Genomic DNA, 24,174 nt, shown 5'->3' with positions numbered 1-24,174 from the left:
AGCAGATGTCAAACGGTTTCTTGTTCGACGTTCACGAGGAGCCCGGGGACCAAACTTCGTACGGGGAGGGGGTTTGTCGTTTGCTAACGATGTGAAAGGTAATGCATGCGGCTCCTTCGCATTTTAAGGAACGCAATCATCTTCAGGTCATTTATGGAATGAGGGGAAGAAACCAGGCTGACAGCATTTCCTTCATTTCCAAGTCGATAATCATGAACCCGAGTGAAGCGAGCGTGCAGCAGTCCAGCCCTGAAATAGCCCGACCAGTCTCAAACCCATGTGGACAATTTGCGTCCGACGCTGCCTGGGAACGCGCCACAGAGCTGGTCTTTATAAAAGAGGGGCTTTATCTCCGTGTGCACGCTAAATTGCAGGGCGTTATCTTGAGGGGTGGCCCCGGTTCTACATTTCCAGGAAACTAAAGGGGAAATGCAGAAAGGGGATTGGGTTAAATTGAACCCTTTTACAAATACACAAAAAAAAGGTTTATTCAGGGCCCGCAAAATGGGCCCTGTGTAAACACGCCGATTCCCTGTAGAGGAGGCGCGCACACACACACACACTAACACACACACGCCGCATGGGTAAAGCAAACCAGAGGCACAAACTAACTGATTTGAGAGGGAACAATACTTTGCTTATACGCTGCCACACACTCCTTCTTCTTCTTCTTCTTCTTCTCCCTCATCGACAAACTCGTCAGCCAGAAAGGTAGGACAGGTCAGCTATTTGCGGGGTGGGGGTATGTCAGAAATACACAAGCGAGGGGTGTCATTCCTCAAGCGAGGCAACCCCGTGAGACATCCTCAGAAATCCGTGGGCCTACCGAGGGCTCGGCGCCGCACGGGCAAAGTTGCAAAATGCCTCCTGCTGAAATAAAAAGTTTATGATGGGTTATTTACAGATAGATAGACACAGATATTTCCCCCTGTGAGATCTGTGAGGTTAGTGGCACCGTAATACGAATTAATCCTCTCTGAAGAGCTCTGCATAAGTGGATTAATTCAGGCAGTAAATTGCCCAAAAATAATACCCAACTTCAGGAAATTTAATCTCTGGGCTACATTGGCATCATGAGTATTTTTTGGGGGGGAAAGTTCTACCTAAAATATCTAATAGGAGACGTGCATTTTAAAATATAGCTATAAGTTTCTGTCTGATCTGATCTGGCTACAGTGATGTTACAGGCTGCTGGTGGAGCCTTTACAATATATACACAGTTACAGTCTGACCAACAAATAACAAAAACAAAAAAGTGTAATTTTATATTTTCTGTTTCTATTCTGCATGCTTGGGTTTACGCCCTCTAACAATAGTGTATTCCAGAAAGTATCCAGCTAGCTCTTCATGCTCAGTGAAAGCAGAATTATTTTCCAGCAAATAGCCCGAGCCACGACAGTAAACGTTGCGGAGCTCGTTTTCTACTCCGGCGTAGCCCGAGCGGACGGGGACACCGCTCTCAGCGGTAGCATTCCGCTGACTCCCGAGTCACAACGCCGCCCGGCCAGGACGGCCAAGCTACCAAATGCAACCAGGCTCAAGAGAAAGAGGATGCCTTCAACACTGAAACCGTATTTAGCTCGCTTGTTTTAAGCCCCCGCTCTCAGTGACACAAACGGCTAGAAAATCACAGGCTTGTCGTTAAGGTAACAAGCTAAGGATCACATACCAATCACCTCGTGTAGCTCATAATCATCTTTGTTGATGGACCAGGGTTGGGAGCTCAGGTCCTCCGACATGGCTGGGGGATCTGCTGAGGCCGTGCTATCTGTAGAAAGGGTGGTGAATCCAAAGGCTGTGCGTAAAAAGAAGTCAAAGTAATCCAAACGGGGCCAAGCAGGGCGACACTTCCCCTTCTTTGCGAATCCTGCAGCGCTCCTGTCATTCCCAAAGTTTGACACTAGCCTAGCAGCCCCGCCTACCGCATTCCTACTGAGTGAAAGTGGACCTTCGTGGCGGACATATTGAGTGTGTAACACGCCGGGGTCCCGCTCAGCTCAATAAGGCGAGTCTAAAACACAAGGAAAGAAGACTGATTATTTTAAATACTGACTGAAAAAAGAGTTTGTTTATTTTTTTACACACGTGTGCTTCTGTTTAATTTTATTTATCCACCGCCAGTGGTTGTTTCAATAAGTAAAACGATGCCGAAATATCAAGTCGAGTACTTCCGCCACACGTTTAATGGCGGAATGTACGTGCTGCTCATTTACGCCCCGGAGTAAGATTTAACAGGCACCTGTTCTTCTTAACTACTAAATACAGTATTTTCTGTGCTTAAATTAGCAGGCGAAACTCTAAATTCTTCTTATTTAGAACAACTATATTGCTGTGTTACATGTATGCCTCTATTTTGATGGGATGTGTTACCTGACAGGCTAATTGCGGGGAAAATAATCTCCCAAATGAGATGTGCGAAAAGAAAAAGGGGCGTAGCCCTTCAGGAACATCTTGCCCTCTGATTGGGCAATATCACATTCTCTGCCTTTTGATTGGATGTTCAAATGTAAAGGCGTTCCGAGCTGTACTTCTTCTTACAGAATGAAATGAGCGAGTCCTCTGGTGGTGCCTTTCATAACATGCAGGGCTTTCACAATGACGACAATGAACAACTGGGCATTATATACACATTTTATTACTTTTTTAATAAACAAAACAAAATACAGACAAAAATATTTTTTGAATATCTGATTATATATTCAAACATTTGTTCAAGGTGGAATAATTTCACATCTTTTTTTAATGTTTATCTTAAGCGAAACACCATATCATTAAGAATCAGAGGGAAAGACACCACAGTGAGAGACACACAGGTGTCAGCTGTCAGTAAAACGGAACATGTGAAAGTGTCTCAGTCATAATATCTCTTCCCTCTCATCTAGAATTAACCAGGAAGTGGCCAACGCACAAACACTGAGCTTTTAAAGTGTGTTTAACCAGATATATGACCGATCCTCCGAAACAATAAAACACATAAATATAAAATAGCAGGAGTAGGGTATTATTGGCTTGTGCATTGAGAACTTTGGTGTCATCTGCTTTAGCACATTTGTGCAGCTCGACTACCATAGCGATAATATACAGATACAGTATCTACACAAATGAAGGCAACAAAATATATTCCGTATACACGCAATAATATTATAGAGGATGGCAGCAGGACGCCGATCGAATGCAACAGAACGAACTGGAACCAGTGAAATGTGGCCGTCCGCCCAACATAATCTATTTGATGGAATTAAAAAAAAAAAAAAAAAAAGGCACTTTCAAATGAGACGAACAGCTCGCTCCTCGATTACGGCAGCGACAGAGCTTTGGCGAGCCGTTTCCAGAACCAGGCCTGCGTGCAAGGGCGAGTGTAGTCGCACACGGTCAGGAAGCGCAAGATGCTGGGGAAGGGCTTCTTCATCGACTTGTAGACAACCGGAATGAGGCGTTTGCTTCGAGCTCCTGAAAAGAACACAGCGGATGGTGAGATGCACGTGCACGTGAGAAGCTGCGGCTGTTCAATAAAATACAAGTCCACCTCCAACATCCACCTCACCGGGACAGAGGCTGAGAGCGAACTTGGTCTGGAAGTCGCAGGCGTCGCTGTCGAGGTACTCGTCCGATATCACCACCACCATCCTCTTGCACCTGCACGCACGCGGTCACATCAATTAGGAAGTACATCGTGTGCAAAATGCGAAAGAGATTTCAAGATATCAAATGGAGCCGCTGGGACTCAATTTTTTATAATTACGGAAACTTTAGAGCCTTTTGAGCCTGTCAGCATGGATTATTAAAAGAACCACTGAACTGAGTAACAAACATTGGGAGAAATCGAGTCAACTCTGCATATTTGCTTTGATTGGTGAACTATATGTTCTGTAATAGACACTGAATATACTTTTTTATCCACAAAAGGACACTGGACACCCTCCGTTCCTTTCATTTCAATCTGTAAAAGCGACTGTGGAAAGCAGTTCTTTATGGTGAAACCTGCTTTGCTGTGCTTATATGTTTTCTCGGCAAGAGGACAATGAAAACCTGTTCCGCAAACACTAATGCAACCTTTCTTTTTTGCAAAAATATGTCCTGCATGTATGTTCTTACATGTCCCATGTGTGCATTTTAAGTTGCTTTACTTGAAAAACAATAAAAGCTTATATATAAAATAAAAAGCCACAGCTTGGTTAGCAATCAGCAGGAAATCGTGATCTCTGGAAGTTGCGTTGCATCAGAAAAAAAAAACAAGTTGCGCTTCATGTGACTTTTTCCGATATAAGTCACAAGATCAAGCAAAGTGTTTTTGTATTGACCTAGATGGAGTCCGAGAGCCTAACCTGACCCTGTGTGTTCGCTCAAGTCAGTGAGTCGTATCCCAGTCGTATCCCACCTCTTCTCGATGAGTTCACTGGTGATGGTCCACACGCAGGAGCCGGGGAGGACGTCTCTGTCGAAGACACACAGCTTGAGCTTGTACTCCGTCTGCTCCAGCTCCCGGATCATTTCGTGCACGAACTGGAAGTCGCTCTGGCAGTAGCAGATGAAGGCGTCGAACTTCTCAGGAGCACCTGGAGTCAAGACACCGGGATTAGGTTCTGTAACGTTACTGACCCCCCTCGCCCCCACAGGGATAACAGCGATAGGCACGGGCAATAAGAGTGGAAAAATACTACAAGAGTATCTCACAGAAATGTAGTTGGCGTTTAGTTAAACCACATGTGTGTGGAGCAAATAGTTTGCGTGATTCTAGCTAAAGATAAACTCTCAGTCTGAGCGATGAGTTGGAGCTTTTCCTGTGAGATACGCTACCACAGAAACAACAAAAAAAGAGAAAAACAAAAAAAACGAAAAAAAAAACAAAACCAGACGGCAGCCAGGAAACTGTCGCAGGATCTTACGCAACCCACTACTTTTATTAACACCTTTCTCTCTTTGTAGTAAAGCTACTACATCCGTCACAATTTGCTCTGTGATTTTGTAATTTTCCAGTGGTGGAACAATGTAAAGTGACGCAATCAGCTGAAGAAAATGAAAGGACCAACGCGGTGGTTATTGAAATTATTAGATTATTAGGTTGGTGCTAATTTTCTTTTTTCTTTTGTAAGGAAAGTATTTTATTGACGACTGAAAATGAGTAATAACTCAGAATTTCCACCTAAAACGCAACATTGAGTTATTCAGAACTGAAATACTGGTTTTCATTTCACCAAACACAGACGTGCATGTGCGTTTGCTTGGCACGCTGCAGGTCCCTTGGTACCACTTTCATGTCGTCAGCATCCTACCTGGGTATTTCCACTAATTGTGTATATGACTTCGCGGTGATATGGATCGCTTGAGATGTTAAAGCGGTTGGTTCTAGTTAGACTGCGTGGGAATCCTGCCATCCAACCCCGGGCCTTAATCCGCTGTGGGAGACGTGGTGAGAACGGAAATCGTCTGCACAAACCTTTTAACTGTCACATGTGACTGAAAACTGAATTTTGATCTCCGGTCGTTCTCAGGATTTAGCGAAGGCGGCTGGCGTGAGAGGAGAGGATGCAGAGGACAGGACAAGATGGAAGCAGGTGATAGGACGCCGTGGCGACCCCTGAAGGGAAGAGCCGAGAAAAAAGGAAAAGGAGGAAGAGGAGGAAAACGTACGCAAATGATCGAACGTTTAAGAATACTGATCAGGAATAACATTATGACCACCCTGTGGGGCCTTCTGACTTTGGGTCCTAGGGGAGGGGCCTCTATGGTGGATCATTCCACCGATACTAGGGATTTTTAGTATCTAAATCATTTTTGTGTGTCTGGTATGGGGTGGGGGTGTCTGTTCTGGTCTAGGTGGGTGCTACACGTCTACACTAATGAATGCACTCCCCAGCAGAACACTGCATCGTCACCAGACGGTCGACGTTATTCACTTCTCCCCGTCAGTGGTCACAATGTTGTGGCTGATCAGCACACACTCGTTAAATTAAAGCTCATCACACAAGCGCTGACCTTCGGGGTCGTCCTCCACCGTGATGCCGAACCTCTCCGGGGTGCGAGGCACGCAGCTGTCAACCTCCGGGACCTGAAGCGGGGGGTCGGCCTTCGCCTTCTGAGTCTCCAGATACTTTCTGACGTCCTGGTCTACGCACAAACAAACCAAACAAATGCACATTTCAGCGATAAATCAGAGGGGATGCTTGCAAACGAAACTGCGTGTGTCTGGGTTTTGTTGTGTTTTTTTAATTTGTTTTTTTTTTTTTTTTTAATCAAATGAGTGATTTAGGTCATGTGAGTCATTTCCTGATGAAGATACAGGGACGCGACTTGCAACGAAAAGAAATTATAAATGAGTAAATGCGTCTATTTATTTATCGGGGACAACATATGCACGACGTTGACACAGACAGGTGGTAAAATGTGATGCATATAAGACCCTGGACAGGCTTTTAAACACAATGAGACAATTACAACAATTGCACATGACACAAAATAATAATTTCAAAACTCATTAAGATCTACATTAGACAACAAGTTAAAATATCTGACAACTGGCTGATGATAAAGTAAAAATATTAATGTTGGCTTGCTCACTAAATGTCTTCAGTTCTGCGTTGGATCTAATTTCTTAGTGGTAGAGTTCCAGAGGTTTGTTTCGTTCGACTGCTTTCTGTCTTTTTGATGAACTGAGACACCACCTCTGAGGCCTTTTAAGCACTTAAACGCAGAGTTATCTTTAATAATGAAGACTAAAGGTGATTAAAACCCTTTGGGTCCCATATGGGACCAATCAGAGCTCCATGCACGAGTGTCTGAGTAAAACCCTGCATGATTCAATATGTAAATTTCTTCTGATTTCATTCATAAAAGACATGATAGCACAATTTTTTCAAAGCAAAAAAAAGTTCCCCAAAAACTCTGATTACTCAAGAATAATACCACTGAGTCTTGGCTTTCAAAAGAGACCAAACCCGTGCATGAGCTCCACAGTACTATGTGCCAAACACTGCACTAGATTAGTGAGATCAGATAGCTACTGCTTATTATATTATTTGCAGCGTTTACACTTCTCAATTTGGCATCGTCTAATTTATCATCTGTCATTTCCTCTAGTTTATAGTCTAGAACTTCTCTACATAAATACTGTCCACATAGGAGCAACCTGCACCAAACTGCTCATATATATAAATATATAATACCACACTATTTATGCTGCGTGCACTCACTGCTTATTGCACTTATTGCACAAACTAAATTTCGTTGCTCTGTACTAATATCAATAAAGTTGCATCTAATCGAATCTAAGATGCGCATAAACAGCATTCAATTAACTTTGGGTATGTCCTAAATATTTATTTAAAAAAAAAAAATAAATAATAATAATAATAATAATAAAAAAGGCTGTAAGGATAAAATCTGAAAGCCCATTGACAGTGCCGCACCTATGTGCTCTCGCAGATCCTCCACTATGTCGTTCCTCTCCACCTCGGAGAAGATTGACAGCAGCTTCCCCACCGTGGCGTCCGAGCTCCGGGCCTGCCAGTCCTCCAGCAGAGCCTTGGTGGGGCTCTTGCACGACTCGTAGTTCTTGATCTCCAGGTAGCTGAAGCCCATGGCCTCCGCCACGGCCATCCAGTCCGCGGAAACCGTTTGCTTCGGGTTCAGATACAGTCCCAACTTTTTCCTCACGCCCATGTTCAGCGCCACCAGCGGCACCGACCACAGGTCGAGGTCTTTCTCGGCGTCGGCCATGATCGCGAAGCTTTCCCGGAACCTCCGTGGGGTGCTTAAGGCGCGGAGGAAACTGACATTGTAGCAGTAGGACGTGATTTAAGGACGAGTCGGCTCGTGGTACCGCTGATCAGCCTCCTACCTGCCCAGAACGAGGAAGTAGGAATGAACGATCTAGAAGTATCGATACTTCCGATCTAAACATCGATTCTTTTAGAATCGATATTCACATCAAAATAGCGATACCAAGTCCGCTATCACGAGAATTAGAAATTGGGGAATGGGGAAATTGTAGTTTGCACATACAGACACAAATGGATTGTATGAAAGATAAATAATAAAATAAAATAGAATAAAAAAAAATGCAAGAATTGGAAGAAATCCAAAATATATTGCACGGATGATTGTTGTGGATATTGAACAGGGTGGAATATTAATACTTAATCGAAATGAATACTGTAATCAATTGTGAAAAAAAATGTGAGAGAAAGAAAGATGTCCCCCACACTTTAGACAGACCTATATGATGTCAACATGTTATTGTCGCTTAACCAAAACGTATAAATGGGAAATATAGAAAACGTAGAATGTGACTTTTGATGTGAAAGTTCTGTCAAGACCACTATGTCTGCTCCAAGGAGAGTTATATCCAAGTCAGAGCGGCTGTTTGTATTTTCATTTTTGTTTGAGTGAAGAATACATTTTATTTAGATCATTTGATTGGCTCAGATTTTTTGTTGTCTTGTTGACTTGCACAGGTTATCAATAATTACTCCGATTAAAAAGCAGTCTGATACTTGGCAGCTTGTTTAATTCTAATGCAGACGTACAAAATACATTTTTCATAATTACATTCACAAACGTTCACCGTAAAAGTCATATTTGTTTTCATATACACAAGTAGATATCAATATCGGTATCGATATCGCCAGGATATTAGCCTGGTATCGGATCGAAAGTTAAAACAATGGTATCGTACATCCTCACAGGGAAGTGAAGTCACAGAGGCGTCACGTGGTGGGTGGGGGTGTTCTGTTTACTTGAGCCCCAGAACGCATTACCATTAACTCTTTACAGGGCTCTCATTTCATGTATGGCTCTTTGCCCCATAATGGATTAACCCTCCTATTACCTGCGAATTTCTCATCATTTTAATTGTGGGGGGCAATTTGAACCTATATCTATAACATCTATAACATTTGGTATGAAAATCATTATGATCACACAACTGTTATCAAGAATAATAATGTTTATTATGTCAGTGTCCCTATTAAATTAGGAAAAGTCATTAAATACGAAGCAAAATCCACTTTATTGATTTGTTAAAATTGCTGACAGGCTCATGTGACCTTGCATAGCGGTGGATATCAGTGGAAGAGAAACTTGGGTGTCATTGTGTTTCTGTTCCTTTTTACATTCCAACCTGCCTCTCCACATAAATACAAAGTAACAGGAGAGAAGTGATTAACAAAACTGCTTAAAAACAGGAAACGTAGCAGCAGTTAATGAGGCCCCCCCGCCCCCTCAACAGAACTTTAACATTTCACGCATTCGGACCAACATTCACCATCAACATTGGACAGCTCCCTTACATCAGATCTCCACGTGTAACAAAAATTCAACCAAAACAGTCTGAGTTGTACAGTAAGTCGCCAGAGTGTCCATCGTCTGTTTATCGTTTCACTACGAGTCACGTCACAGGTTTTTGCTTTTGGAGAAATAGAAGTCGATGCCTCTGTCCCGGTGCTGTTTGGGAGTGTGAGACGGGCCTTTCTTTCCCCGTGGTGACGGCCCGGTGCCACTCTGCAACGAAAGTAAAACAAAAGTTGGTGATGCGTGAAGGCGCACTTCATTAAGTAAATGGTGCGTCACATAAAAATCCTGCACCCATGTGTAAAAAGTAAAAGCATTTGTTTGTCCGGGATATTATTAGGTTGTTAATACTGGTGTTTCAACAATTTTAAACACATTAATAACAGCTTTTCTTTACCTTCTTGGTCCGAGATAAACCAGAGAAATTGTGAAATGTGAACAGAAACAATGTTCTGTGACACAAAATTACATTTACGCTTCAAAAACCCTCTGAGAAACCAGACCCACGGTTTGGAAACTCAATACTTAATAATTCTTTGTGTGAATGGTATGTTTGTGGTAAGGTTAAGGTTATAGGAACGAGTGAAAAGCAGCAAGTGATAATATCTATCAGATAAATGTAGTGGGCTAAAAAGGTCACATAAATTCCCTTTTAATTGTTTTTGAGTTGATGTAAAATTAAACAGAAATTAGCATTAATCCCTTAACAGGTTTCTACAGGTTTCTCTTTTGCACGAGATTAATCCACTTCCCTTTTCTCGAACACCCACCGGTTTCTTGTTAACGTGCCGGCTCCATTCAGGTGCCGTGACTATGGGGGTGGGGTAGGTCTCGCCGAGGGACAAATCGGCACGAGACAACGCGGCGGTGCTGAGCGCCCAGGGAGTGTGCACATCACCTCCTCTGACGCCCTGCAACTCTGGAATCCACTGGCGCACGTAGTCACCCTGGAACACAGGCACGCGCAATATTTAACAAGTCGGTGAGTGGGAAGTGACTCCTTCGTATTCAGGCTGGTTGTGTCACCACATTGCACGGCAACACAAAGTGTGACTCAGACATATTATTGCGAACGAGTCGGCCACAGACTACTGTTGAAGAAGGGTGAAAAACCGTGTTCACACTTCTCTAAAAACCTACATTGGTGTCGTAGTCGAGGCCTTGTTTGACCATGTTGAACTTCCTGTTCTCTCTGGGGTCGTTTCCGATGCCGGCGCTGTACAGCCAGTTGCCATAGTTACTGCAGACATCATGGTCAATCTTTGGAGGGAAAGGCGAAGTGATTAAGAAGAGAAACTTGTGAATATCAATATATAAAAACAGAAGGACTGAACTTCTGAGCTCAATACCTAAAAATCTGTCACACACAACATCTCAATAACTAAACCAGGGGTCCTCAACGTTTTTCAATCCAAGGACGACCTCTAAAAACTGATGGAGAGATTAAATAGAGACCCCCTACCTACTATATGTCTTCTATATTAAACTCATCCTAGTGCCATTTATAAACATACCTCATTTTGCATTAAACATTAAGCTATTCAAATAATACACAGGTTCAAATATTCTTTTTTTTTTTTACTGCAAATGCACAAATGTTTTATTTTAACTCCCCACAATTTCTCCCTCCAAACACCCTACTGTTTGAAATTAAATAAATTAATATTTGAACCAGTGTATTATTTGAATAGCTTAATATTGAATGCAAAATGCATGAATATTTATTAATAGGAGGATAACGTTTAATATAGAACACATATAGTAGGTAGGGGGTCTCTGCTTAATCTCTCCATCAGTTTAGGGGTCGTCCTTGGCATGAAAAGACACTGAAGACCCCCTGGTGTAATCAACCAAAGCCCACTGCAGTACCCCTTGTTGAAGACCTATGAACTAAAGCATTAATTAACTGATTTCGAACCTGTCCTGCGCTACTTACCAGAAGGTATTCAAACCACTCCGCTCCCATCCTCCAGTCAAGGCCCAGGTCCTTGGTGAGGAAGCTAGCGACATTTTGCCGCCCCCTGTTGGACATGAAGCCCGTCAACGCCAACTCTCTCATGTTGGCATCAACGAAGGGAACTCCCGTACGCCCCTCTGTGAGCAAAAAGGTCAAGCCATGTAAATTCAGCCACAGATCCACTCAGAACACCTGCCACGTCAACGCGTCCTTTGAAGAGATGTATACTGATAAAGAATATTTCCTAAATGGCACGAACCTTTCCACGCGTCGAACAGCTTCCTGTCTGTTTTCCAAGGCACAGATTTGTCTTGAAAGCCTGAGGTGAAATCGGTAATGAAGTTTATTTAGTAAATATTCTGAAACAAGTTATAATAAGATGCTGAAAAATATAAAAAAATAAATTTTACCTTTGACCTGAAACATTCTGTTTCCGTACTTAACGCCTACAAACTTGAAGTAATCCCTCCACAAAAGCTCAAAAATTACCCTGCAGGAAAACAGCACAGATGGCCACAAAGAAGAATGCACTGTATTTACATTAAAAATGCATTTTTGATGAATAAAAGCTTTATTGCAAGCTTCACAAAAGCAGCTGGTGAGCAGTTCAAGATTCAAGATCACTTCATAGATCCCACAGGGAAATTAAGTTTGTCCAAGAGTAACAAGACAAGAAAGAACATATAAGAATGAGAATAAAAATAACAAAATAAAAATAAGAATAAGAATGAAAATTACAAAAATGTACAGTTCAATTTACATTCAGTTATACATACAGTTATTTTAAAGTGTCTCGTGTGCAGATTTGTGTTGCACATATCTTAAACCAATATCGTATCATTTTTTAGCATGTTTCAGAGGACTCACCAGTACGTGCTCTGATTAGCTGTTCGCTCTTTCTCATACTGCTTGATCTGTTGATAAATGTATCTGGGTGAAATGCAACCCATCGCCAGCCTGTGAGATATTATGAAAATTGTGGTGGTTATTCACACGGCACGAAACGATCAAGAGAAGAAAGAGTGATACGGTAACACCCACCAAGGTGCAAACTTAGTGGAGTAATCCACGCCGATCAAGCCGTTACGAGTCTCCTTGTAACTTGCAACTGCGTCCTGCAAAACAGAAAACATATGTACAATAAATATATCACTCCCACACAAAAAAAAGCTGTTGACGGCAACTAAAGTCTAATTGTAATAAAATAATAGAATCATCCAAAGACACAACATTTCCTTCCATCGCTACGCCGATGACACGCAGATCTACCTCCCCCTCAATTCTCAAAGTCACCCGAATTAAAAAAATCTTTTGAAGACATTAAAGACTGGTTGGCTCAGAACTTCCTTCAGCTAAATGAGGACTAGACAGAAGTCTACCACCGCTACCACCCAGAACCTCGACCACCTCTACTTGGTGTCTCATTTGACAATAACTTCAAACAAGCATGTAAATTCCGTCGTCAGGTCCATTTTGCTCCAGCTCAGAGCCATTTTAAAAAAAATCAGGGACTTCCAATCACCCTCTGACCTAGAAACATTTATTCACGCATTCATCCAGGCTGGACCACTGCAACTCCCTCTACTCAGGTATTACCCAGACCACCATCTCCCATCTCCAACTAGTCCAAAACGCTGCCGCCTGGTTATTATCAAGTTCAGAGCAGCAACACCACATCACTCCCATTCTTGCATCATTACACCAGCTCCCCGTTCATTTTAGGATACACCTCGAACTCCTTCAGCTTGTCTATAAATTCCTCTGTGGTCTTCATATATATATATATATATAAAAAAAAAAAAAAAAAAAAAGGACCAGGCCTTTTCTGTTGCAGCCCTTTGACTGACTCTGAAACATCGTCCCAGAAGCTATTAGAAGCTCTGACTCTGTTGAGGCTTTTAAGAAGCACCTTAAGACCCATCTTTATTCCTTGGCTTTCAATATGCATTTGATCCGTTTTTATTTTTTCACCGGGTCTCCCTGGGTGCTAATAGCTTTTCATTTGCTGATACATTGATGCTGATCTGTATTTTACATGTTTTATATGACATGTAAAATGAGAGGCACTTTGGTGCAAATGCTCTTTGCTTTTAAGGCGCTACATAAATGAAATAAAAAAAATAAAAATAAGCTTAATCGTAATAGATGTTGTACTCACAGTGTCCCAGAAAAAGTGTTTAAGTCTGGCAAGAGCGTGCGTTTCTCCACCACTACAGGGGAAGGCTGAGCGAGGGTCGGTCACGGGCTCTGTAAGAACAAAACGACAAAAACGATTTTGGCTGGAGAGCTGGAGAGGGAGTACCTCAGTAGAGAACAAACACCAAAAACCCCAACAGAGTTCCTCCAAATGTTGAAAGTAACACATTACAGAAGTAATGCAATCACTGTAATGCATTACTTTTTGCTGTAACGTGTTAATGTAAGGCATTACCCAAAAAAAATAATTGTAATATTTTACTCAGTACGAATGTCAGTAACATGCGTTGCAATGGATCAATTAAATTAATTAAGTTGTGCGTTTTTATACAAATTCGAGATTAGCAGAGGAGAAAAAAAATCTGAGCAAACATTCACTTCCTGTCAGTGCAGGAGAACAGCTGAGTGGGGAGGAAGATACCTGCAGCAGCAGAGTCGGTCTCTACATTCACCAGACGCACATGTGCTCATTATTTTTACAGTTTGTCAGAGAAAAGGACGCGAAGGACATTATAGTCAAGTCAACTTTGTGTGCGAAACCAAAAAATCACTGTACCCCGCGAAATAGCACAAGTAATTTAAGGAAACACCTAGCGTGTTGCCAGGTTTCACTAGGTGTCCGGTTTAATATGCAGTAGTAATAATATTGATTTCAATATGAATACACGTAAATCTACAGTATCTCTATCACAGTAAGTATCGAGCCATGAGCCATAAGTGTGGCCATTATATGGTACTGTTGTTAGCGTTAAGCCAAGCTTAGTCATTATGCCATTGATACTGACTCATTTGAGATTACAGTAATAAGTGATGCATTACATTTTTAAGTAACAAACACTGGTGCCTCCATATCGGAGTTCTCCCCAAAGAATGAGATGGCTGCCTTCATGCAAGCTGCAGGTGGAAAAACTCTGGATCTCCCGACTCGTGGAGGAGATTCTGTTTGGAGACACCAGAGCTCTTAATACATATAAAACTCTCCCTGTTGCATGCGGAGTGTTTAGCGCTACCCTTTTCTGCAAAGCCGGCGAATGTAAACACACTAAGGACAAGCGTCATTCACCTGTCTGTTGCAGATCCTCTGCTGTAGGAATGGCTCCTTCTTCTAGACCTGAGGGAAGGGGACTTAGCTTCTCTGGTGTAGGAAGCACAGGCCTCACTCTGCTCTGGGTCTCCACCACCCTTCTGAACTGAGTGTACACATCAGGCAACCTAAAAAACAGGAAGGAATATTAGGATATAATATTGCATTATAATACTATCTATAAGTATGATGGAGTTTGATGCTTTTATTGTCTTTCACCTGGATATATTGTGAAACGGAAGATCATCTCTGTGGTACAGTGTGGATCCCCAGCAGGTGTGAACCTTAACCTTCATCTGTGCGCACACTTCCTTCACCCTTTCCTCCACATTCAGCTCTTCTGAAGCAACCTGGAAGACGCGAACCAACGAAGGTCACGATGCCCGACTAACCAGGAAACAAGGGAAAGTCTAAGTAAAATCACCTCTTCGTGGAAGGCCACAGTGCTGACTGAGCCCAGTTGCTTGATGAGGTCTGCGACCACCTCCTCTGGCTTACCCCGCCTCACCACGAGGTTGCTGTCTCACACACACACACACACACACAAAAATAAAACACACAGTCATGTAAGTCTGAGCTCACGCCATGCCAGGCAAGCTGCATCCTGGGTAGAGGGCTCGCCGGCCCGGAAAAAGTGATGGGAACAGTGTGTCCTGCAGCTATATTAATGTAAACATGACCCCCCATGTAAGCACAGGTGTGTCCTCATCCTGCGACATGTGTTTTGGTTGAGTCCTAGAAAGCGGAGGACAAGGTCTGTGCAGAGTTTATGCGTGACAGCGACATGTTACAGGAGTTCATTGTCACCTATACCGACGGCCGAGCTGGACCGTGGAAAGAGAAGTGAAGGACGCGCAGATGGAGTTAACATACTGAAAGATCAATCACCTTGATGATGGCTTTATTACCTGCCCTTGTTGAGTAGCGTGTTTTTGAGGTCCCTGACACTCTCCAGTAGAAAGCGCAGACGAAAGGGCCCCGTCTTTGGCAGGTTGAAGTTGTAAGTACCCACATAATGCCTGGGGTCGAAGCAGTACAGTGGGACTATGTGCTCGGCATTTCTCTGAGCCCAGTGGAAAAGCTGCAGACAAGATGACAGCGTCAGGATTGTACAGAATCTCATCTATCAAACACATGAAACATCTGAATCGGTTGTGCTGATTTGTCCGAAGCAGGTTCACAAGCTTCAGTATTTCATTAGTGTTTGTCTATTTGTAATCATACATCACCACCTATATTTTTTTTTTTTTTTTTTTATACTTATTTGAAGAAACTATTATTTTTTATTATTATTATTATTATTATTATTATTATTATTATTATTATTATTATTTTACTGATTTCCCCAGTTTGTCCATTTCTGGGCTCTGGGTCCTGCCACTTGCAGAAATCCTCTGATGACTCTGTAGTGGTTGGGTGTATTAGAGACGGGCGGAGGTGGAGTATAGGACACTGATTGCGGACTTTGTGGAGTGTTCTCACCTACTCCTGAATGTGGACAAGACTAAGGAGCTGGTCATTGACCTCAGGAGGAAGAAAACACCAGTGGCTCCCATCACCATCCAGGGCCTGAAGGTGGAAGTATTGGACCGCTACAAGTCCACATGAACAACAGACTGGACTGGAGGGACAACTTTTAATACATGAAGCAAGTTGCTGGAGACTTTCTATCGGTTTGTTGTTGGGGGAGAAATTAATTTTGAGATATTATTCATGTTAACTGCACCTTACTATGATTCCTATGTATATAATATATATTCTTTTGTCTCCATTTCTTGTACATTTTGTTCATATGCTAATTCCGTAACTTTTTTTGCTCGTTCTTTTTGCTATTTTTATTTTATTTTGATACAATTTAATTTTATACTTGAGGTTCTTTAGAGTTTTACTGTGACCAAGCATTTCCCCCCGTGTATGATTAAAGTCTATCTAATGTATCACAACGACGGAGGGTCCTTGCGTAGTAGCATAAATTACGCAATATGCGCGTAGCCCTACGCATTACGCGTAACTCTTACGCAGTCTTTGGAACGAGGCTGATATTCTGAAAAGATCGGAGCATTGTGCAGGAACCTGATAGATGTAGCTTAACGCTAACACAAACGCATGCTCGGTAATGTTTAAGTCGCCTAAAACGTCGCCGTAACCAATCAAAATCCAAACATTTGGCACTAAAAGTCGAAGCTGAAACGTCTACACGAGTTCAGCTAAACAATAACCTCCTCCTCTCTTACCTCATTGTCGTGCAGACGCAAGTCGTTTCTCAGCAAACATATAATTGTACGGGAGGTAGACATGTTTGCTTCGTGTGCATAAAAAAAAGCAGCAAAACTTGTAACAATAAAGACCAAAAAAAAAGTCGTGTATCAGAGACCTAGTCTCTCTGCGTCTCTCCGGCTACTACCACCTACTACTGAAGTCACGTTTACGGGCGCGATGTTACAAAACCCCTGTTTTGTAAGGTGGTTTTCTAACAGCTGCTCGTCTGTGATTACAGATGCCAAGTAAAAGGCCCGGTTATACAATGTACTACTGCTAAGTATGCATTTTGTAAATTTGTGTTACGTGTATGAATACTTTGTAAAAAATATAAACGTTTGTTATACTCCATTCAGGTCCAATCCATTTTATTTTATTTTATTGTTGTGTCTTTTTATAACAGCACGTTAATCTGTAAATTAATTCGTGACAACCTGTCATAATTATATAGTTTAGTTTATTATAGTTACAGCTTGGTCTGTATAGAGTCAATGGTCTGGCGCTGATCATAGTATTGGCCCCTCCGGTTTGCCGTAGAATACGCTTGTTTATGAACTTCCGTCTTCGTTTTCTTATTGAACCAGCGATAGTAGGTAATCCCAATATGTTCGATTACATTAAGTATACCATAACAGTATTAATCTATTTATTAAGGTATCGTACGTTAATAAATTTAAGCCAAAATACAACAAAAACGACTCATGTCTGATCTTTAAAAGACATTACTTATCTAATTCAAATCATGAGCACATCACATTAGCAAGTCTTTTATTATACACTGTGAAATAGAATGAACATAATATTTTGTGATATAAAAATAACGTATCCAATGAATGATGGAAAAATATGTGGTAGACTGAGAACCTTTACAGAAGCAAAGAAGAATAAACGCGGTACTTTTCATGGCATTCTTGCAGCCCAGTATAATGAAATCACACAGACAAAAATCGTCTTAGACCTTTGATTTATTAAGTTAAATGTACAAAAGATCAGTGACTTGATACATTTCATGTTTCAAGGCTTTGTCATTAAGACAAAGCAAACTTTGTCCCAGTCGAAAGCCTCCCGGTCTTTTCATACTGCCATCCAGCTCTCAAAGAGACAATTATACATACTCCTGTCTAAATCACAGTACAGCCTACTGCATAACATAGCTATTTCATCAAATACATTTGTATATAATGTAAAAGACATTTCATACAAAAGTGCAGAACAATATGTATTTACAGTATATTCTTTTTTTTTTCAGTATAAAAGAATTTCAGCAAATCCTGTGTGTGCTCTCTACTAAACAGCTGCTCGCCTTAAGAGGAAGCTCTCCACTTTGGCAGTGAACATTTGTGTTTACATATTCATATAAGGCACTGACAAGGGTCAAAAAGATTTGATCATTCCTTAAGTGCCACTGTATTACAGCTAACACCTTCCCCCCCAGTTAAAGTTTCACCTCCACTTTAAAGAATACAGCATTCATCTCCGTCTTTCCAGCCTGACACTTTTTTGGCGACTTGACGTTGCACAGAGCGAGCAGTCAAGTCATAAAGTGATCCGTTCTAATGGAGTAGAAGGCTAAATAAAGGCATGGGGTGAGCAGATTTATACTGAAGATACAGCAAATATCTAAGACGCTTCCTTCAAACTAATTTCATGATCGTTTTATAGCAACACAAAGTGATGTCAATGCATCTGATTTGGTCTGTGCAGAGCACAAAGCTGCCGTAACACAGAAAAGGCTTTAGGGCTCCGAGGTGACGGAACATGAATAATACTGCACATTAACCGGTGTCTGTCTCTGCAACTTCTCTTTGGCCACTTGTGAACAGAACAAGGCTCACAGGATGGGAAGATGGAATGAATGTAAAGTTGGTATTGCTTAAGAGACATTGCACACCACTGCAAAAGTTTCTTTTTTTTTTCTTTACACCAGAACACAATTCTCACTATGAAGTTATAAAAAAATGCATCAAATAGAAAAATATCTCCTCCGTTGATTATCTTGCATGTCGGAAACATCTGAATGCATGGTATCAAAAGTGCATCGTTGACAATCCTTCCAAAATGGGCTTGTGAGTGCTATGAAAGAAGGCTGATGGCAACCCTCAAAGATGCTTAAAAAAGACATTCTTACTTACAAACTCTTATTGTAAGGCGTTGAAAATACTTTTACATTTTCTCTAGAATGACATAGAAATTCCATCTGCTAAGACTCTTTGTATGTGTCTTATAAAAATATGTGACTGTCTTAAGTCTGCTCCCAGCTACACTATCTGAGGCTGATGAGTAACTTACAGTACTATCAGATGTGACCAATGTCACCTGTCTGGTTCAGGCCGAGACTCTGTTCTGTGGCAGTAAGTGGGTGTAAAGTGAGACCCGGAAAGCCTCAGGAATCACTTTGCCCTAACTCTGGGTCACTTTTCCTGCTCTTGCTGAAGGACAGTAGCCTGGAGGTGGTGAAAGTGCCTTATTGTCAGTCCTCCGAAGTCTGCAGGTCAGACCACAGTCAACCTGGCTTCTCAGGAAACAGTCCGAGTTGAGCTAGTTGGCGAGAGATGCCTGACGAGGCAGACACTGGTGATAGACGTCAGGGCAGGATGTTGGATTGGTGCTGGCCCCTGGAGCCTGGTGACGGGAAGTGGCCCTGGGGACGGGGTAGGGCCGGAGAGGAGGGGAGGCGCTGGGGCCGAGGAGGCCTCACAGGCAGGGACGGGGAGAGGGGCGTCCACATACCTCAGAAGCAGCCCTGGACAAACGGGTGGCTGAGCAGAATGTCCGCCGTGGGCCGACACTTCTCCTCCACAAACACCTGCCGCAGGAAGTCCCTGCACGCGTCGGAAACGCCCTCCGGAAGCATGGGCTTCGTAGGCTGGGTGGCAATCTTAAAAATGGCTGCCATGGCCTCGTACTCGGCCCACGGGGGTTTCTGAGTCAACATCTCAACTACGGTGCAGGCAACACTCCTGTAGGGAAAACACCACAGCAGCAAATATTAAGTTCAGTGAGATGTGTGATATTATTGTACAATATGTAACATAGTTTAAAGGGATACGCCACCCATACGTAAAATTTAGTCACTCACTGTATTTCCAAGAGTTGGATAAATAAGAAAAATTGTTTTTAATTCGGTTCAGGCAGTGTCCTAATCCCGTAGCTGTTAGCTTTAGCTTAGCACAGGCGTTGTTATGGAATGTAGCCAATTAGCCAGTCGTTCAACACACAAGTCTATATCTGCCCTAGTCAACCCCTTTGTGTTAATTGCGTTGCCATTTGTTCTCAACATGAATGTACAGGTCACAGGAAGTTATTAGGAAACCTGGTTAACTGGCAACACTACATTACAGCACCTATGCTAAGCTAAAGCAAACAGCTGCGCTGTCGCACCAGGACAATGCCTCAACCATTTTAAAAACACTTTTTCTCACTCATCCAACTCCGGGGAATACGGTGAGTGACTAAATGTAGTTGTAGTGGAAATATCCACAACGACTCAAAAAGCCAAAAAATAACCTCTCAGATAAGAACGGTTTATGTAGAAAAGTGGAAGGGAAAAATTCGGTTGAATTTCGTAAGAATCCAATATTCATAAAAGCATCAAAATCAGAGATCGTGTATGAAATGTACAAATGTCAGTAGCCATTCACGTTTGGGTGGTTAATAGATGTATTTGACTGCTGTAGATTGATTTTGATACAGCCAAAACAGAACCTATTTAATTACCTAGCAGAAAATAACTTACATTGTTTTATTGAAATGGTGAATTATAACAAAAAGGAGCCTTATGTTTCCAAATTGCCCACACTGATTGAAATGGAAAGTGTATAATCTATTGATAATTACAGTACATTACATATTTGCCTGTTAATATGAAGTCATGTGTGGAGCTAATGTTAAATACTATTAAATATTACCTTCATGCTGTTTGTGGGGGCCCTAAATTTAGCCTTACGAGCCTTAAAAGCTTGTTTTTGTTGCTATTGCCCTGGATAAATAATGCGTCACCATCGTTTGCTCATGCACAGTACGTACATTCAGCCTGAGTATTAAAATACGATATATTGCTTTACTACCATTCTATTTGTGTACTTTTATTGCTTTTACTGCACACTGATGAGCTGCGGCCTTGGTATCGTTTCATTCACGGCGGTTCCACCTGACTTGAACCTTACCATACATCAGCTTTCCGGCCATATCCCTCCCCATTGATGACTTCGGGGCTCATCCAGTAGGGGGTGCCAGTGACAGACTTGATTCCAGTACCAGACATGCAGATGGTCTGGATACGTTTGCTGGCTCCAAAGTCTCCCAGCTTCACATTCCCCGAGGAGTCTCTCAGGATGTTAGCACCTAGTGGAACGAAACAAAACGAGCTCAGAAATCGTCTTCAATGAGAAATGATTACATCTAATGCTGTTGCCTGTGTCAACGATTCTGTGAGGTCTGGGGTGATGTATTCACTGGCACAAAACACAAAAGTCTATCTTTGAGTAACTGAGTACATAAATACCACACTTAGGGAACTAAAACTTTGAAGTTTATTTTCCATTTAGGTGGGGAAAAAACGCATCATTGCTTTACGATGCAAATGCAAATGAGAAAATCAAATATTGAATATACTGCAGACTTTGTGGAATGACCATCTCTCACCTTCTCTCCCACTTTACTACTATTAGTCCTAGTTCGAATAAATACCACACTTAGGGAACTCAAACTTTGAAGTTTATTTTCCATTTAGGAGGGGAAAAAACGCATCATTGCTTTACGATGCAAATGCAAATGCAAATGAGAAAATCAAATATTGAATATACTGCAGACTTTGTGGAATGACCATCTCTCACCTTCTCCCACTTTACTACTATTAGTCCTAGTTCGAGCCCAGACACTGTAATGTGGATTCAGTAATCACTTCAGCCAAACTTGGGTCACTTTTCCTGCTCTCGTTGGAGAGCCTCCACTTCTCAGAGGTGGTGAAAACTGTTAAGTGCCTTATTGCCTCCAAACTGTGGAGGTCCGACCATAGTCGACCTGGCTTCCCGTGAGGTCTGATGGAGGTGATGGAATTCTTACATAAATACCACACTCGCTGAACTCTACAAACTTTTATTTATTATTTTTAATTTGTGTTAGGGAAAATGCCTCATTGGTTTACAATGCAGAGTAGAAAATCAAATAGTGAGTAAACTGCTACCTGGCCCCTCTGGAAACAGTCCCACTATGTGAGATTTCTCCCCCTTTCTTACTAATATTCCAGCACGCATCTGCTTGTCTGTCCCATTTCCTTCAGACACGTCACTTGTTTGATCGGTGACTAATGCGCCACTCTCCCTCCCCGCCCACTAAGGAATTGGAGCTCCGCTAAGAGGAGACTGAGAGACCGTAACCTTTACCCTTGCAGGTTGGCTCAGTGGAACATTAAATACACAGAGACTGATTAACGGCCGCGATGCCGCTCGGCCCCAGAATGTGCTGACGTCTCTTTTACTGCAAAAAGAGGTGCTCTTGTGCGGTAGGACGAGCGCCCGTCGTATATTAAACATGAAGAGCACTTCTAAGTGGAAAATACCACCCACATGTGCGCTCTCACAGAGCCTGTCTGTGTCCTGTGAGACCTACTATCTTCTCCCCCCACCACCCCCTCCAACCAGACGGTTTGTTTCCCTCTTTCTTGGCTGTGGCTTAGCGAGACAGTGACTCCCAAAGCTGCGGGCAGCCAAACTTAAGCCTTTCCGTCCGGTGCTGAGCATTTTTAGACTGGACGGTTTCACCAGCGTGGAGCTTGATATATCTCAGAGGGGTGTTCAGAATAGCACACACTTTTTCCAGGCTCATTCCGCCCGACGATGAATAACCGAACGCGGAAATGTCAACCAGAAAGAAATGAATGAATCTGAGGTTTTCTCAGCATCGGTCGCTGCAGTGGGAGCCATAAAGAAGCCCTTTCAGGCGTGGGCGTCCGTTGCTTTGCAAATCCAATTAAAATCCTCCCCTGACCTTTTGCCAGTTTTTGCAGTTTCAGTTACCTTTGATGTCTCTGTGTACAATCATGTTGCTGTGCAGGTAGGAGACTCCTTGGAGGATCTGGCGAGTGTATCGCTTTGTCACGTTCTCCGTCAGGGCCCCGTAGGCTTTGAGCTGGTCTTTTATTGAGCCCTGGAGAGACAGCACGAGGACAGAGAGAGAGAGAGGGAAAATCCTTTAAGACACGGGTCTTCAACAGGGGACCCCTAGGGGGTCCACCGAGGTACTGCAGGAAGGGGTCGCGAAATCTTTGGTTGATTAGACATTTTTAGATATTTTTTAAAAAATTTCTCTTGAATTTCTTTAAACACACTTTAACATTTCAACAGCGTTTCACACCTGTCATCAGTAGGCCCCACCCCTATCCAGGTGAAATCCCAAATGCATGCTGCGATATTAGCATTAGCTAACAGTGCTGCCAGCTTCCATGAGGCCAAAATGGATGAATTATATGTCAATTATATCTATAAATGCCAGTTAGGTATGTTTATGTTTACGGCCATTGCCCGGACACCCTACTGTTGCACATGTTTAAAGTTAAAAAAAAAAAAGAAAATTTGAATCTGTGTATTAATTGAATAGCTAATACCAAATGCAAAATGATGTTAATAATGTATATTTATAAAAAGCACTAGGCCAAGTTTAATATAGAAGTTAGAGAGTCCCTACTTAATCTCCCTAAGTTTGGCAGTCCTTAGTCTGAAAAACATTGAAGACAAGAAAATGTGTGGAACTAACCCTCCTGACACAGACGTAGAGGATAAAATTACAAAAGCTCTGTTCTGAGTGATGGTGATTATTTGGTTAAGAGTTTGATTTAACAGTGACTTTCAGGAAAGTGTGGGTGTTCTAGCTGCTAGCTGCTTCAAGCCAATTTTTAAGTACAAAAACCAAGAATGTAAACATTCAGCGCGCTGACAGAAGCCTGCCTGATGCTAAGTCCGAGCTGATACAATGTGCCGCATTTCCTTTCATTTCCTGTTTGCAGTCCCGCCAGAGAAAATCACCGGAGCAAAGACCCGATCCGATAACACCTGTGACGCACTCTAGGACTCTCGCAGTGAAAATAGAACTCGTCCCTCTTCACTTTCAGCTGTCAACAAGACACCTTCGCGGCTCTCCAGCTCTCTGAGGGACACCCCCGCCCGCCCCCCACCCACCCCCGCCTTCCCTTCCTTTCCCTTCCCCGCCGCCACTACTCGGGCCACTCAAGTGTTATCGGTCAGCAGCAGCAGTGCAGGCACGCCACGCAGCCACACAAAAACTTGGCTTTGTCACCTCCCCACTTACCTCCGCCAACTCCGCTGAAACATAAACATTTCCAGTTTCCAGACAATGTGTGACTAACGGCACGGAGAAATAAAAAATAGCTCAG

General features: G+C 42.5%; 4 protein-coding genes across 5 annotated transcripts in view; all 4 read right to left on the bottom strand.

Moving 5' to 3' along the window:
• The window catches only part of oxsr1b (oxidative stress responsive kinase 1b), a 40,835-nt gene extending 38,805 nt beyond the window's left edge, over positions 1 to 2,030 (bottom strand). Inside the window, exon 1 of one of the 2 annotated variants that reach the window (XM_047568366.1) lies at positions 1,670 to 2,030. In XM_047568366.1, coding sequence (XP_047424322.1) covers positions 1,670 to 1,739 — 70 coding nt within the window. In that variant the 5' untranslated portion in view covers positions 1,740 to 2,030. The remainder of the gene's footprint in view (positions 1 to 1,669) is intronic. The other variant, XM_047568367.1, reaches the window with a different exon arrangement.
• Positions 2,031 to 2,617: 587 nt separating this feature from the next.
• On the bottom strand, positions 2,618 to 7,863 carry myd88 (MYD88 innate immune signal transduction adaptor). The gene is made up of 5 exons (XM_047568677.1): positions 7,407 to 7,863; positions 5,977 to 6,108; positions 4,379 to 4,556; positions 3,545 to 3,636; positions 2,618 to 3,450 (listed from the first exon to the last, which is right to left on the bottom strand). The coding sequence occupies exons 1-5, from the start codon at positions 7,714 to 7,716 to the stop codon at positions 3,296 to 3,298; spliced, it is 867 nt and encodes a 288-aa protein (XP_047424633.1). The 5' UTR covers positions 7,717 to 7,863; the 3' UTR covers positions 2,618 to 3,295.
• A 1,125-nt stretch (positions 7,864 to 8,988) lies between these two features.
• cry-dash (cryptochrome DASH) lies at positions 8,989 to 17,062 on the bottom strand. The gene is made up of 14 exons (XM_047612089.1): positions 16,760 to 17,062; positions 15,434 to 15,606; positions 14,950 to 15,043; positions 14,745 to 14,875; positions 14,505 to 14,653; positions 13,404 to 13,492; positions 12,287 to 12,360; positions 12,113 to 12,202; positions 11,656 to 11,735; positions 11,505 to 11,564; positions 11,225 to 11,382; positions 10,429 to 10,548; positions 10,059 to 10,235; positions 8,989 to 9,498 (listed from the first exon to the last, which is right to left on the bottom strand). Exons 1-14 carry the CDS (start codon positions 16,820 to 16,822, stop codon positions 9,391 to 9,393), a joined length of 1,566 nt encoding a protein of 521 aa, XP_047468045.1. The 5' UTR covers positions 16,823 to 17,062; the 3' UTR covers positions 8,989 to 9,390.
• A 672-nt stretch (positions 17,063 to 17,734) lies between these two features.
• map3k22 (mitogen-activated protein kinase kinase kinase 22) overlaps positions 17,735 to 24,174 on the bottom strand; it is a 42,553-nt gene continuing 36,113 nt past the window's right edge. Inside the window, exons 16-18 of the mRNA XM_047568213.1 lie at positions 22,802 to 22,931; positions 20,951 to 21,128; positions 17,735 to 19,744 (exon numbers count right to left, since the gene is read on the bottom strand). Coding sequence (XP_047424169.1) covers positions 19,516 to 19,744; positions 20,951 to 21,128; positions 22,802 to 22,931 — 537 coding nt within the window. The 3' untranslated portion in view covers positions 17,735 to 19,515. The remainder of the gene's footprint in view (positions 19,745 to 20,950; positions 21,129 to 22,801; positions 22,932 to 24,174) is intronic.

Source organism: Mugil cephalus, chromosome 18 (genome assembly GCF_022458985.1).
Source record: "Mugil cephalus isolate CIBA_MC_2020 chromosome 18, CIBA_Mcephalus_1.1, whole genome shotgun sequence".
NCBI lineage: Eukaryota > Metazoa > Chordata > Actinopteri > Mugiliformes > Mugilidae > Mugil > Mugil cephalus.
Note: the sequence above shows the minus strand (reverse complement) of the source record. Positions and strands in the feature narration are given on the sequence as shown.